The 16902-nt window shown below is 46.8% G+C and overlaps 1 protein-coding gene across 2 annotated transcripts in view; it reads left to right on the forward strand.

Moving 5' to 3' along the window:
- VWDE (von Willebrand factor D and EGF domains) overlaps positions 1 to 16902 on the forward strand; it is a 176267-nt gene that overhangs the window by 50517 nt on the left and 108848 nt on the right. For both annotated transcript variants that reach the window (XM_077490717.1, XM_077490718.1), the window contains 3 exons: positions 102 to 155; positions 12899 to 13149; positions 15614 to 15703. In XM_077490717.1, coding sequence (XP_077346843.1) covers positions 102 to 155; positions 12899 to 13149; positions 15614 to 15703 — 395 coding nt within the window. The remainder of the gene's footprint in view (positions 1 to 101; positions 156 to 12898; positions 13150 to 15613; positions 15704 to 16902) is intronic.

Consider the following 16902-nt stretch of genomic DNA (forward strand, 5'->3'; position numbering starts at 1 on the left):
CAAAGCTACATAGAAAGCTCAGGAGTGTCTCATGGCAAAATTGTATAATGCGATGAAGTGAGTTTGATTATTACTTTACTGATATGGGTTTTATGTTTCAGAGTCTCAGTCACAATGTGAAGATGGTGAATTAGAAGTCGATGGTGTCTGCACAAGTAAGTGCAATTCATTTTCATATCACAGTTGGTATTATTTTGTACAGGTGTATCTAAAAAAATTGAATATCATCAAAAAGTTAATTTATTTCAGTAAATCAATTCAAAACGTGAAACTCATATTTTATATAGATTCATTACACACAGAGTGATATATTTCAAGCATTTCTTTCTTTTAATGTTGATGATCATGGCTTACAGCGAGTGAAAACCAGAAATTGAGTATCTAAGAAAAATTTAATATTGCATAAGACTAATAAAAAAAGGATTTTTAATACAGAAATGTTGGATTACTTAAAAGTATGTCCATGTACAGTATAGCCAGGGGTGGACTGACAACTCATGGGGCCCCCGGGCAATAGGAGGTTATGGGGCCCCCAGGCAATCCGAGATTATGGGGCCACACAGTATACACACACACACAGTATACAATCACACAGTATACAGTGGTGTGAAAAAGTGTTTGCCCCCTTCCTCATTTCCTGTTCCTTTGCATGTTTGTCACACTTAAGTGTTTCGGAACATCAAACCAATTTAAACAATAGTCAAGGACAACACAAGTAAACACAAAATGCAATTTGTAAATGAAGGTGTTTATTATTAAGGCTGGGTTCACACCGCTGCGGGGGGAGAACCGGATGTGATTCGCACAGCAAATCACATCCGATCTCCGTAGCGCTGCGAGTTCAGCCATACAGATAGTATGGCTGAACTCGCAGCGGTCCCGCAGCAAACTCGCACGGGACCCTTTTTTGGGTCCGCAACGGAATCGGATCGCATGGGGGTTCACACCATGCGATCCGATTCCTGTGCGAGTCGGCAGATCGCACTGCGATATGCCGACGGATCTGGGGGTGTCATTAACATAATATTGACACCCCCAGCCGTCCGCATAGGGCAGTGTGAACTGCCGGCGGGAGTAATGCGATGCGGGAAAACGCCGCGGATTCGCGGCGTTCCCGCATCGCAGCAATGTGAACCTGGCCTAAAGGTGAAAAAAAATCCAAACCATCATGGCCCTGTGTGAAAAAGTGATTGCCCCCCTTGTTAAAACATACTATAACTGTGGTTGTCCACACCTGAGTTCAATTTCTCTAGCCACACCCAGGCCTGATTATTGCCACACCTGTTCACAATCAAGGCATCACTTAAATAGGAGCTGCTTGACACAGTAAGGTCCACCAGAAGATCCTTAAAAGCTACACATCATGCCGAGACCCAAAGAAATTCAGGAACAATTGAGAAAGAAAGTAATTGAGATCTATCAGTCTGGAAAGGGTTATAAAGCCATTTCCAAAGCTTTGGGAATCCAGCGAACCACAGTGAGAGCCATTATCCACAAATGGCGAAGACATGGAACAGTGGTGAACCTTCCCAGGAGTGGCCGGCCGCCCAAAATTACCCCAAGAGCGCAGCGACGACTCATCCAAGAGGTCACAAAAGACCCCACAACAACGTCCAAGGAACTGCAGGCCTCACTTGCCTCAGTTAAGGTCAGCGTTCATGCCTCCACCATCAGGAAAAGACTGGGCAAAAATGGCCTGCATGGCAGAGTTCCAAGGAGAAAACCACTGCTGAGCAAAAAGAACATCAAAGCTCGTCTCAATTTCTCCACAACACATCTTGATGATCCCCAAGACTTTTGGGACAACATTCTGTGGACCGATGAGACAAAAGTGGAACTCTTTGGAAGGTGTGTGTCCAAGTATATCTGGCGTAGAAGGAACACTGCATTTCATAAAAAGAACATTATACCAGCAGTAAAATATGGTGGTGGTAGTGTGATGGTCTGGGGCTGTTTTGCTGCTTCAGGACCTGGAAGACTTGCCGTGATAAAAGGAACTATGAATTCTGCTGTCTACCAAGAGATCCTGAAGGAGAATGTCCGACCATCTGTTCGTGTACTCAAGCTGAAACTAACTTGGGTTCTGCAGCAGGACAATGATCCTAAACACACCAGCAAGTCCACCACTGAATGGCTGAAGAAAAACAAAATGAAGACTTTGGAGTGGCCTAGCCAAAGTCCTGACCTGAATCCTATTGAGATGTTGTGGTATGACCTTAAAAAGGCCGTTCATGCTCGAAAACCCTCTAATGTAACTGAATTAGGACAATTCTGCAAAGATGAGTGGGCCAAAATTCCTCCAGGACGCTGTAAAAGCCTCATTGCACGTTATCGCAAACGCTTGGTTGCAGTTGTTGCTGCTAAGGGTGGCCCAACCAGTTATTAGGTTTAGGGGGCAATCACTTTTTCACACAGGGCCATGATGGTTTGGATTTTTTTTCACCTTTAATAATAAACACCTTCATTTACAAATTGCATTTTGTGTTTACTTGTGTTGTCCTTGACTATTGTTTAAATTGGTTTGATGTTCCGAAACACTTAAGTGTGACAAACATGCAAAGGAACAGGAAATGAGGAAGGGGGCAAACACTTTTTCACACCACTGTACACATACATGTACACACAGTATACACAGACATGTTTCTATTGGCTGAGAAGGTACTGGAGAGGTGGGCCAGCTATAATCTCAGGATTTTTAGACCAAAAGGATGTCGGTAAGGGACATTTCAGAGACAGATGTAAAAAAAAAACCCACAGATTTTTACATACTGTCCCTGGTTTTACTGAGGCTGGCAACCCTGATGGGGCCCCCTAGTGGCTTGGGGCCCTCGGGCAGCGCCCGAGTGGCCCTATGGTCAGTCCGCCCCTGAGTATAGTATGCACTCAATACCTGGTTGGGGCTCCTTTTGCATGAATTACTGTATCAATGCAGCTTGGCATGGAGGTGATCAGCCTGTGGCACTGCTGAGGTGTTAGGGAAGCTCAGCTTGCTTTGATAGCGGCCTTCAGCTCGTCTGCATTCTTGGGTCTGGTGTATCTCATCTTTCACTTGACAATACTCAACAGATTCTCTATGGGGTTTAGGTCAAGCAAGTTTGGTGGCCAATCAAGCACAGTGATACAGTGCCTTGAAAAAGTATTCATACCCCTTGAAATGTTCCACATTTTGTCATGTTACAACCAAAAATGTAAATGTATTTTATTGGGATTTTATGTGATAGACCAACACAAAGTGGCACATAATTGAGAAGTGGAAGGAAAATGATAAATGGTTTTCAACAGTTTTTACAAATAAATATCTGAAGTGTGGGGGTACATTTGTATACTTTGTCACTACTTTGTAGAACCACCGTTCACTGCAATTGCAGCTGCAAGTTTTTTTTATGAGGATGTCTCTATCAGCTTTGCACTTCTAGAGAGGGACATTTTTGCCTATTCTTCTTTGTAAAATAGCTCAAGCTCTGTCAGATTGGATGGAGAGCGACTGTGAACAGCAATTTTCAAGTCTTGTCACAGATTCTAATTTGGATTTAGGTCTGGACTTTGACTGGGACATTTTAACAAATGAATATGCTTTGATCTAATCCATTCCATTGTAGCTCTGGCTGTATGTTTAGGGCTGTTGTCCTGCTGGAAGTTGAACCTCCGCCCCAGGCTCAAGTCTTTTGCAGACTCTTAACAGGTTTTCTTCTCAAATTGCCCTGTATTTGGCTCCATCCATCTTCTCATCAACTCTGACCAGCTTCTCTGTCTCTGCTGAAGAAAAGCATTCCCACAACAAGACGCTGCTGTGGACAGAGTCTCCCACCTGAGTTGTGGGTCTCTGCAGCTCCTCCAGAGTTACCATGGGCTTCTTCTCTGATTACTGCTCTCCTTGCCTGTCAGTTTAGGTTAGGGTTGCCACCTTTTCTTCAAGCCAAACCCGAACATTTTCACGGCGCACGGCAATTTTTTTGTAGTACACGCTATAGGATTGTAAAATACCTTGGGTTACCCAAAAAGAGTAGTAATGAAGTGTGCTACACAGAACAGTTGCTATAGCCAAATTGCATTAACAGTGAAGGGACTTAAATGGGCATGATTAAATAAAACAAAAGCATTTAGTGTACCCATAAAATATGATTCGATTAATAAAAGAAATGTCAGTGACAATAGCCTACCTTAAAATTGGACACTGTCAGCCAGCAGGGCAGTGGACAGTGTCAGTAGGGCAGTAAATGGTGTCAGTAGAGCAGTAAATGGTGTCAGTAGGACAGTGTACAGTGTCAGTAGGACAGTGTACAGTGTCAGTAGGGCAGTGGACAGTGTCAGTAGGGCAGTACATGGTGTCATTAGGGCAGTACATGGTGTCATTAGGGCAGTAAATTGTGTCAGTAGATCAGTGGACAGTGTCAGTAGAGCAGTAAATGGTGTCAGTAGGGTAGTAAATTGTGTCAGTAGATCAGTGGACAGTGTCAGTAGAGCAGTAAATGGTGTCAGTATGGCAGTAAATGGTGTCAGTAGGGCAGTAAATGGTGTCAGTAGAGCAGTGGACAGTGTCAGTAGGGCAGTGTACAGTGTCAGTAGAGCAGTAAATTGTGTCAGTAGGGCAGTAAATGGTGTCAGTAGGGCAGTGGACAGTGTCAGTAGAGCAGTAAATGGTATCAGTAGGGCAGTGGACAGTGTCAGTAGGGCAGTACATGGTGTCAGTAGGGCAGTAAATGGTGTCAGTAGGGCAGTGGACAGTGTCAGTAGAGCAGTAAATGGTGTCAGTAGAGCAGTGGACAGTGTCAGTAGGGCAGTGTACAGTGTCAGTAGAGCAGTAAATTGTGTCAGTAGGGCAGTAAATGGTGTCAGTAGGGCAGTGGACAGTGTCAGTAGAGCAGTAAATGGTATCAGTAGGGCAGTGGACAGTGTCAGTAGGGCAGTACATGGTGTCAGTAGGGCAGTAAATGGTGTCAGTAGGGCAGTAAATGGTGTCAGCAGAGCAGTAAATGGTGTCAGTAGAGCAGTGGACAGTGTCAGTAGAGCAGTAAATGGTGTCAGTAGGGCAGTGGACAGTGTCAGTAAAGCAGTAAATGGTGTCAGTAGGGCAGTGGACAGTGTCAGTAGGGCAGTGGACAGTGTCAGTAGGGCACTAAATTGTGTCAGTAGGGTAGTAAATTGTGTCAGTAGAGCAGTTGACAGTGTCAGTAGAGCAGTAAATGGTGTCAGTAGGGCAGTGCGGTGCGGTGTGACAAGAGGGGGTGCGGTGTGACAGGAGGTGGTGCTGCGGTGTGACAGGAGGTGGTGCTGCGGTGTGACAGGAGGGGATGCGGTGTGACAGGAGGGGATGCGGTGTGACAGGAGGTGGTGCAGAGTGTGACAGGAGGTGGTGCAGAGTGTGACAGGAGGGGGTGCGATGTGACAGGATGGGGTGCAGAGTGTGACAGGAGGGGGTGCAGAGTGTTACAGGAGGGGGTGCAGAGTGTGACAGGAGGGGGTGCAGAGTGACAGGAGGGGGTGCAGAGTGACAGGAGGGGGTGCGGTGTGACAGGAGGGGCCCGTGCAAATACAGAGGAGGGGTGCAATTACAGAGAAATGAGGGACAATTACAGATGAAAGGGGTGCAAATACAGAGGAGAGGGGAAATTACAGAGGAGGGGGGGGCAGTTACAGAGGGGGTGGCAAACACAGAAGGGTCAAAACATAAGGGAGAGAGAGGCGACAGGCAGCTGCTGGTGCAGAAGTTTTTAATAAAATAAATGCTTAAAAGCAATCCACTCACTCTGCATGTCAGAGCTGTATATGTCAGTCTGTGAAGTTGGATGTCCCATCCTCCCCTCCGCTCCACGCTGCTCTTATCACTGAATCGGAAAACTCATGTGAACTCATGTGAACTGTCAGCCTCTGATGATGGAGGCGTGGTTAAGCCTCTGGAATGCTCCGATTGGTCACAGCATCCCAGGCTGGCAGCTCACTGCAGTCTCCCCGCAGCTCTGTATCCTCGGCTTCCTCCAGCGATTCAGTGATAAGAGCAGATCGGAGGGGGGGATGGGACGTCCAACTTCACAGACTGACATATACAGCTCTGACATGGAGAGTGAGTGGATTGTTTGCTTTTAAGCATTTATTTTATTAAAACCTTCCGCACCAGCAGCTGTCTGTCGCCTCTCTCTCCCATATGTTTTGATTGTTCTGTAATTGCTCCCCCCGCCCGCCGCTCCGATGCCCCTGCTGTCCAGGTCCCCCTGTGTGCTGGGGCTCGTAAAAGGAGGCCCCATGGTACCCCTGTCAGCTGTCCGGGTGTGAGGCAGAGGGAAACCCGGGCACAGCCTCCTAAACCCGTACTGTCCGGGTCAAAACCGGACAGGTGGCAACCCTAGTTTAGGTGGACGGCCATGTCTTGGTAGATTTGCAGTTATGCCATACTCTTTCCATTTTTGGATGATGGATTGAACAGTGCTCCGTGAGATGTTCAAAGCTTGGGATATTTTTTTATAACCTAACCCTGCTTTAATCTTCTCCACAACTTTATCCCTGCCTTGTCTGGTGTGTTCCTTGGTCTCCATGATGCTGTTTGTTCACTAAGGCTCTCTAACAAACTTCTAAAGGGCTTCACAGAACAGCTGTATTTATACTGAGATTAAATTACACACAGGTGGACTCAATTTACTAACTAGGTGACTTCTGAAGGCAATTGGTTATACTAGATTTGTGTTAGAGCCGGTTCACACAGGGGCAACACGACTTTCAACGCGTCTTTTGGAGGCAACTTGGACACGACTTGGGGCGACTTACAACACGACTTTAAGTCGCCCCAGGCCAGGCGACTTTTGCCGTGGCCAATCAGAGAATGAGCTCTCAAGGTGGAACTCCACGCCAAATTTAAAATAAAAATTCCCCCTCCGGGAGCATACCAGGCCCTTAGGTGGATTTTAAGGGGAACCCCCTATGCCGAAAAAACGGCATGGGGTCCCCCCCAGATCCATACCAGACCCTTATCCGAGCAGGAAGCCTGGCCGGTCAGGAAGGGGGTGGGGACGAGCGAGCGCCCCCCCCCCCCCCTCCTGGACAATACCAGGCCATGTGCCCTCAACATGGGGGGGTTGGTGCTTTGGGGAAGGGGGGCCCCCCCACCCCAAAGCACCTTGTCCCCATGTGGATGAGGACAAGGGCCTGTTCCCGACATCCCTGGCCGTTGGTTGTCTGCGGGCGGGGGCTTATCAGAATCAGATCCCGGCCCCCCACCCTATGTGAATGAGTAAGGGGTACATCGTACCCCTACCCATTCACCTGGGGAAAAACTGTCAATAAAAAACACAAGTTTTAAAAGTCCTTTATTGAGCAGCTCCGGGGGTCTTCTTCCAATGTCGGGGGTCTTCTGACGACTTCTCCGCTCTGTTCGGCCTCTTCTCCCGGTGTCTGGCGTCTTCTTATGCCCCGTACACACGAGAGGACTTATGTCCGACAGACCTCCAAAGGAGTTCCGCCGGAGTTCCGCCGGAGTTCCGCCGGAGTTCTGGCGGACTTTTCGACCGAACGGACTTGGACACACACCATCACACCAAACTCCGACGGAGTCGAACGTGATGACGTACGACTGGATTCGAATAAGGAAGTTCATAGCCAGTAGCCAATAGCTGCCCTAGCGTCGGTTTTAGTCCGTCGGAGTAGCATACACACGAGCGGATTTTTCGAAGGGGACCGGGTCCGGCGGAGTTCCGTCGGGAAAATTTGAAGCATGCTTCATTTCTAAAGTCCGTCAGACTTTAGCGAAGCTAAAGTCCGTTGCAGCCCACACACGATCGAATAGTCTGACGGACTCAGTCCGTCGGACTTTGGATGTCGAAAAGTCCGCTCGTGTGTACGGGGCTTTACGCTCTCCGGCGTCTTTTCCCGGGCTCCTCCGCTGTCTTCTTGCAGCTCTTTTACTAGCGGAGGAGCCCAGTCTCCTCTGCCTTCTGTCCTTCTTCTCTCTTCTTTCTTCTTAATTCTTTCGATGTTGACCCGGTGCTGTCTTTTGCTGTACTGGCTTGTGCGACGTGCGCGGCGACTTATATAGGTATGGGGTGTGGTCACCGGATGATGTCACCCGGTGACCCCGCCCCTTTATGACGTCACAGTCCCAGGGGCATGCTGGGACTGTGACACATAAAGGGGCGGGGTCACCGTGTAACATCATCCGGTGACCACGCCCCATACCTATATAAGTCGCCGCGCACGTCGCACAAGCCAGTACAGCGGAAGACTGCGCCGGGTCAACAGAAGAAAGAAGAGAGAAGGACAGAAGGCGGAGGAGACCGGGCTCCTCCGCTAGTAAAAGAGCTGCAAGAAGACAGCAGAGGAGCCCGGGAGAAGATGCCGGACACCAGAAGAGGCCGAACAGAGCGGAGAAGTCGTCAGAAGACCCCCCAACGTCGGAAGAAGACCCCCGGAGCTGCTTAATAAAGGACTTTTAAAACTTGTGTTGTGTTTTTTATTGACATTTTTTCCCCAGGTGAATGGGTAGGGGTACGATGTACCCCTTACTCATTCACATAGGGTGGGGGGCCGGGATCTGGAGGCCCCCTTATAAAAGGGGGCTCCCGGATTCCGATAAGCCCCCCACCGGCAGATATTTATTTGTAAAAAAATTTGAAAGCCATTTATCATTTTCCTTCCACTTCACAATTATGTGCCACTTTCTGTTTGTCTATCACATAAAATCCCAATAAAATACATATACATATACGTTTTTGGCTGTAACATGACAAAATGTGGAAAATTTCAAGGTGTATGAATACTTTTACAAGGCCCTGTACCGTAATCATTAAACCAGGTATTGGTACTTTTGGCAGTGTGGGCAGGTGCCGAGTCCTGCTGGAAAATTAAATCAGCATCTCTATAAAGCTGGTCAGCAGAAGGAGGCATGAAGTGCTCTAGAATTTCCTGGTAGAGGAGTGCACTGACTTTGGACTTGATAAAACACTGTGGACCAACACCAGAAGATGGCATGGCTCCCCACATTATCAATGACTGTGGAAATTTCACACTGCACTTCATGCAACTTGGATTCTGGCTTCTCCACTCTTCCTCCAGACTCTGGGACCTTGATTTCTAAATGAATACAAAATTTACTTTCATCTGAAAAAAGGACTTTAGACCACTGATCAACAGTCCAGTCTTTTTTCTCCTTAGCCCATGTAAGACACTTCTGACGTTGTCTCAGGAGTGGCTTGACACAAAGAATGTGACAGTTGTAGCCCATGTCCTGGATACATCTGAGTATGGTGGTTCTTGAAGCACAGACACCAGCCTGAGACCACTCCTTGTGAATCTCCCCGAAATTCTTCAATGGTCTTTGCATCACAATCCTCCCAAGGCTGGGGTTATCCCTGTTGCTTGTGCACATTTTTCTAGCACACTTTTTCCTTCCACTCAACTTTCCATTAATATGCTTGGATACAGCACTGTGTGAACAACCAGCTTCTTCTTTAGCAATGACCTTTTGTGATTTACCCTCCTTGTCAATGACTGTCTTCTGGACAGCTGTCAAGTGAGCAGTCTTCCCCATGATTGTGTAACCTACTGAACCTTTACAGGTGTTTTGAGTTAATTAGGTGATTAGAGTGTAACACCATGAGTCTACAATATTCAACTTTTTCACAATATTCTAATTTTCTGAGATACTGAATTTTGGGTTTTCACTAGCTGTATGTCATAATCACCAAAATGAAAAGAAATAAATGCATGAAATTAGGGTTGCATCGATACCGGTGCCGATACTAAGCATTTGCATGAGTATCGGTACTCGTGCAAATGCACAATACTTAAAACCGATACTTATTGTCTTAGTTCTTTTAGCTGTCAGCGGGATTCTCCCACTGACAACTGAAATGTACACAAAAGAATGCAGCGATTATCAGTTGTTAAGGAGCGAGGGCGCTGCGTCTTTAACAACTGACGATTCATTTGTCAGTGGGCTTCCTCGGTGATAAATGTTATTAAAACCGGGGGCAGCTGCTGCTAGGGCTCCCTGTAGGATCAGAGCACTCTCCTGCTGGGTCTCCACTCCATCCCCAGCCTGTAGTGCAGCACAAGCCCGAGAGGAGAGAGCCAGGACAAAGAGAAGACAGCAATAGGGTGTGAAGCACAAGGAAGGGAACCGCTAGGCGGGGGCAACTGAGGCCCTGCATGGAAGTCCTGATTGCCCTGATATTACCATCTTCCGCCTCCTCTCAGACTGTCGGATCTATTGTGGGAGGACAAGCAGCAGCGCTGCTCTTCTTCAGCTGAGGCCACCTCCTCCCAGAGAATGGGAGAAGAACAGGCAACATGGCAGGATGTCACACATAGATCTTCAGCAGTAGAGTAGTAAGTAGTATAGTAAGGAACTGGTGTGCAGGGAGGGGCACAGTGGAGAACAGGTATGTAGGAGGTACAGTGGAGAAAAGGCTTGTGTGTGGGGAGGGAAGGGAGGTTATAGTGGGGAAGAGGGGTTAAGGGTGGTACAGTGTGGAACAGGTAAGGGGAGGGGACAAGTGCGTGGGGGGGCAGTGGATAACTGGTGCGTAGGGGGGACAGTGGGGAACAGGTGGCTAGGGGGGACTGTGGGGAACTGGGTTGTAGGGGGGACAGTGGGGAACAGCTGCATGGAGGGGGACAGTGGGGAACAGGTGCGTAGGGGGGACAGTGGGGAACAGGTGTGTGGGAGGGGACAGTGGGGAACAGGTGCATGAGGGGGACAGTGGGGAACAGGTGCATGGGGGGGACAGTGGAAAACAGGTGTGTGGGGGGGACAGTGGAAAACAGGTGCGTAGGGGGGACAGTGGAAAACAGGTGCGTAGGGGGGACAGTGGGGAACAGGTGCATGGGGGAGACAGTGGAAAACAGGTGCGTGGGGGGAAAGTGGGGAACAGGTGCATGGGGGGGACAGTGAAAAACAGGTGCGTAGGGGGGACTGTGGGGAACAGGTGCATAGGGGGACAGTGGGGAATATGGGCATGGGGGGACAGTGGGGAACTGGTGCATAGGGGGACAGTGGGGAACAGGTGCACAGGGGGGAAAGTGGGGAACAGGTGCACAGGGGGGACAGTATGGAACAGGTGCGCAGGGGGGACAGTATGGAACAGGTGCCTGGGGGGGACAGTGGGGAACTGGTGTGTAGGGGGGCAGTGGAGAACAGGTGTGTGGGGGGACAGTGGGGAACAGGTGCATGGGGGGGGCAGTGTCGAACAGGTGCGTGGGGGGGACAGTGGGGAACAGGTGCTTGGGAGGGAAAACAGGTGCGTAGGGGGGACAATGGGAAACAGGTGCGTAGATTGGACAGCGGGGAACAGGTGCGTAGGGGGGACAGTGAGGAACAAGTTCGTGGGGGGACAGTGGGGAACAGGTTCATGGGGGGGACAGTAGGGAACAGGTTCGTGGGGGGGGACAGTGGGGAACAGGTGCATAGGGGGGACAGTGGGGAACTGGTGCTTGGGAGGGAAAACAGGTGCGTAGGGGGGACAATGGGAAACAGGTGCGTAGATTGGACAGCGGGGAACAGGTGCGTAGGGGGGACAGTGAGGAACAAGTTCGTGGGGGGACAGTGGGGAACAGGTTCATGGGGGGGACAGTAGGGAACAGGTTCGTGGGGGGGGACAGTGGGGAACAGGTGCGTAGGGGGGACAGTGAGGAACAAGTTCGTGGGGGGACAGTGGGGAACAGGTTCATGGGGGGGACAGTAGGGAACAGGTTCGTGGGGGGGGATAGTGGGGAACAGGTGCATAGGGGGGACAGTGGGGAACTGGTGTGTAGGGGGGCAGTGGAGAACAGGTGTGTGGGGGGGCAGTGGAGAACAGGTGTGTGGGGGGGCAGTGGAGAACAGGTGTGTGGGGGGACAGTGGGGAACAGGTGCGTGGGGGGAACAATGGGGAACAGGTGCGTGGGGGGGACAATGGGGAACAGATGCGTAGGTTGGACAGTGGGGAACAGATGCGTGGGGGGGACAGTGGGGAACAAGTGTGTGGGGGTGACAGTGGGGAACAGGTGCATGAGGGGGACAGTGGGGAACAGGTTCATGGGGGGGACAGTGGGGAACAGGTGTGTGGGGGGGACAGTGGGGAACAGGTGTGTGGGGGGGACAGTGGGAAACAGGTGCGTGGGGGGGACAGTGGGAAACAGGTGCGTGGGGGGGCAGTGGAGAACAGGTGTGTGGGTGGACAGTGGGGAACTGGTGTGTAGGGGGACAGTGGAGAACAGGTGTATGGGGGGACAGTGGGGAACAGGTGCGTGGGGGGGACAATGGGGAACAGGTGCGTGGGGGGGACAATGGGGAACAGATGCGTGGGGGGGGACAGTGTTATTGCAATACAATAGGGGCAAACAATATAGCCAAATAACCAGGGTCCAGGGTAGTTGAATTGAGCTTTTCTTACCCTCACAAGACATTTAAAGCCTATTGCATCTGGGGAGGAGAAAGCTCTAATTTTGGATTATGCTCAGTGGGAAGCTAACAAAGGACAGTCAATCCTCCCATCTATTGTGAAGTGACTAGTTTACTGTACTATAGGTAATCTATCGTGCCTACACCTTAGTGCTACCCTAGTATAACTATTACATCACAAAGACATGGGTGTCCCATCCCATATTCCACTACACTCTTTATACATAAATAAAAATTAGATCCTCACTGGATTCCCGTAACACTGTTGACCAGAGGACCTCTGTACTTCAGTTGCTAAACTAAACTTGTATAGTTCTTAGCTTTTCCCTTTTGATTGCTGTAGCTGGATCATGAGAGTTATGGCACTTTGTAGACCATGTTTGCTCTGTGCATTGCTTTATTCTATAAAACTGAAACCAGCATTGTAAGAAAGGTTTCACAAAAGCAAAATAAATTATAGACTTTTGACATTTAATTTAATTATATTTGTACAAAAATTTCATAGTATAAAATTTCCATTTTTTTTATCAGGTAGATCGAGTTCACATGGTTTACTCCCTGTGTCACCGAGTCCCCCGGAAATTGTGGTGGAGATGGTAGGCTCCACCGTATATCTGAAATGCTTCTTTGATTCGCCCCCTACAAACAGCTCCCTGGGCTTCATCATTCGATGGTCCAGACTGTCCGCTCAGGGGGCGAAAGAAGAGCTGAGGCAGGAGGCCATCGTTCAGTCATTCTCTACTATTGAACTAGATGGCATCAATGTCAGACTAGGGGATCGGGTAAGAATTATTATTATTTTTTTTACTTTATGTATTCTACAGAGGCTCATCTGTACTGCAAGATACTTGTAGGGACAATAATGGGAAAGTAGACCTTGGGCAGAACCAAGGTATAAAAATGTGTTTTACAAATTAACAAATAAAACATATTCTCACCTAAGTCACTAACTAACCTAATGTCAGCTCTCCACTAACAGGATGCCCCCCTAATGGGTTCCCTAAAAAAAACAGGCAGCACTAGTACCTGTCTGTCAGCAGCTGATGATCAAAGAGCAAACACCGCTCCAGGTGAAACATGTAATATAATCCCCTTTCTGAATCACAGGGTGCAGGTCCAGTCCATGACCTGGGCATAGTAGAGGATATCAAAGGAGGGTTGACTGCACTCAAAACTTGAGAAGAAAATTAGCTTAATTGTATAAAATCAACAAAAATAAATAAATCACAGACCCACAATACAAAAAGACAGCAGGATGGTTAGCGCTTTTCTTGAAGAATTCACTTAACGTAGAAGTAAACCCTTCTATCGTTTTCAGCCAAGGAAGCTGCCATCTTGACCTCTGTTTACTCTTCAACTACCATGATGCTGCACATGTGATCAGTTATGACACCAGCCATTGGATGGTTTCTCAGTGTGGTTGAGAGCACATCTAATGGGACTGTTACATTCCCGGCACGTGCCAGAAATGTAACTGTTTTTTGAAACTGTTAAATAGATATTTTTATTTCAGCTTTAATCATAACCTTGAATGCACATGTAAAGTTAACCCTTAAATACAAAAAGCTGGATGTAAAAGTCCCATTGTCACGAATATTGGCTCTCTCAATAAACAAATTAGCCAATGGCTAGATGGTAAACTACAACCCTTTGCCCAGGATCTACCCAGTTTCTTGAGAGACACCAATCATTTACTTCCTATAATGGAAGATGTGGCATGGAGGGACAACTTTATTTGGATAACTTGTCATGTCGCAAATCTTTACTCATCCATACCCCATGACTAGGCATCTGTTGTGATTTCATTTTTCTTGAGTAAACATACAGAGCTGTCCCAGAATTTGTATGTATTTGTTTTGGAGGTTTTAGAGTAGCTATTAACACACAACTTTTTTTGTTTTTGATTGCGTTTACTATCTCCATATGTATGGGACTGCAATGGGGGCCAGTTTTTGCCCTCACTCACCAACCTGTGATGTTCTTTTTTGTAGATTGTATACAATAAAGCTAATTTTTTTCTTAAGTTTGGAGTGCAGTCAACCCTCCTGTGATACCTTTCTGTCAGCACTCAGCCTTTACACCCGGCAGCAGGAGAGAGTGAGAGCCCTGAGCATCAGTCAGCTCACATATATAAAGGTGTAGGGCATGGGTGCTCAACCTGTGGCCCTCCAACTGTTGTAGAACTACAATTCCCATCATGCCTCTGCCCTCAAGGGTCATGCTTGTAACTGTCAGCCATGAGGCATTGCAAGGATGACAGTTACAAGCATGACCCTCAAGGGCAGAGGCATGATGGGACTTGTAGTTCTGCAACAGCTAGAGGGCCACAGGTTGAGCACCCATGGTCTAGGTACAGTTTAGACCAGGCTACTAGGTACAATGTGGACTAAGGCATGGAAACTTTATCCCACCCAAAGCTCTATAAAGTCTTTGAGCTCCAGTTTTTTGAGAGGAGCTCCAGGCTCCCCCTCCCCCCAAAAATGTTTTTTTTTTAAAGTCAGCTGTAGTCTTCTAGAAATTGTGAAGTCTCCCAGTATGCTGTGGAAGCAAGAAGGGGCAAAACTTTCAGCCCAGTTCGCAGTGGCGAACTAAGCCGGAAGTGAGAGCGGGGAACCTGTCAAAACCAGGTATGAGCTCCCCTCCAAAAGGTGCCAAATTTGGAAGCAGAAAGGGGAGGAGGCAGACAAGAAGAGCTTCCACTTTTGGGTGGAGCACCGCTTAAAGTTAATGACACCTCAAATACAGGTTGCAAATGCAGTCCATTTGCCCTCACTGGATTGCAGGGTACAGAAGTACCATGCCATGCAGTTGCAGTGAGTTTCCAAAAGTAATCCATGAACCACGTTTGGTGTAGTGTGGTGCGATTTCAGCCCATTTAAAATGAATGGGCTGAAATCCCACTGCACAAAACTGCATGTGAATCACACAAGCATGCACGGCTCATTCCTGTGCAATTACCAGTGTGAACCAGCCTTAAATCCAGAGAAGAGGAAGCTAGTGAGGACCATCTCAGACAATTAGTACTGTCATTGATCACAGAGCTCGCTTCGGTGATCACTGCGTGCCTTAATTGTCGGTTTAGTATAATGCAGACAGTTTTGGGATGAAAAGCGCTTATTACTGACTCTTCACTAATCCAAATCACAAAGTGCGTCCGTTCTGTATGTGATGTTTTCTCACTGTGTGATAATATAGTATGGGAGCTCTGATTACAGTTTGTGCATCTGCTCTTTAATGTATCCCCAGATATACTGCAGTGTTTCCAGCTTCTACTTAGAGCAACCAGATGTTCACGGCCTTCTTCTGGAGAGCGAGGAATTCTTCGCCGGTATTAAGGTGAATTGTAAAATCATGTTTTATGGCCGATGGTTACTGGATGACACGTAGTCCAAAAACACTCTTTGTTCTGGAATAATTACAGCACTAAAATGCCATTCCTCCTTAAAGGAACAATAAACCTGAATGGCAGCTTAAAGTAGCTAAAAGATGAACTAAAAGCCTTAATTATAGAAGAACACTGGCTAACAATGTGTGCATCTGAACACGGGAGTTTTTCACAAATACCTAAATTTAAAAAAAATACTGCATACCACTGGATGGAGCTGACAATCATAGGAGATACTCATATCACAAACAATATGGCGACTAGTTGTGTCTGTGCAAGGGCTTAAAGGAGAAGTAGGGCCAAAGCTCTTTTGGCCAAAGTTGTCTTGTAGGTCCCAGGAGTGCACTTAGTTCTGCTCTCCTGTGACTCGTATTCAGCCGACAGTGAACTAGAGCCCCCTATTGGCTAAACATTTGACATGTGCAATTCGTTTTTCGTCAAAATTCGTCATATTCGTAAATTTGGAAACATCCGAATTAACAAAAGATCGTTGAACACATTTTTTTTAAAAACAAACTTTCTAATAGAACGAAAATTCGATAAAATGCAAATCTGGAATCTGAAAACCAAAAAATTCAAAAAAATTCAAAATTTGAAAATCCGAAAGAATGCAAATCAGAAAATGCGAAAATCAGAAAGAATGAAAATCCAAAAATTTAAATGAAAATCAGAAAATTTCAAAATCAGAAAGAACAAAAGTCAGAAAATAAGAGTGAAAATCAGAAAATTCAAAAGCATGAAAATTCGAAAATAAGAACGAAAATCCCCCCCAAAAAAAAACATGGATAATTTTTATTATGATTAAAATATTACGTTTATTAGCCATTATTAGAGTTTTTTTATTATAATTATTTATTAATAATAAATAATAATATTAATAATAAAAACTATAATAATAGTTATAAACTATAAAATTATAAGTATTATTTAAATTTCCTTTCAAATTTGGCTGTTAGTGAACGTAAGTAATACAAATTTATCTGAAGTTATGAATTATCTGAAATAACGAGTGTCGGATAATTCGTAACTTCGGATAAATACGTATTTGTTACGTTCAGTCAAATTTGAAAGGAAATTCCAATACCTATAATTTAACAGTTTATAACTATTATAGTTTTTTTTATTATTTTCATTATTTATTATAATTATG

This window comes from Lithobates pipiens, unplaced genomic scaffold, assembly GCF_037356315.1.
Source record: "Lithobates pipiens isolate NorthernLeopardFrog02 unplaced genomic scaffold, aLitPip1_a1.2 Scaffold_19, whole genome shotgun sequence".
NCBI lineage: Eukaryota > Metazoa > Chordata > Amphibia > Anura > Ranidae > Lithobates > Lithobates pipiens.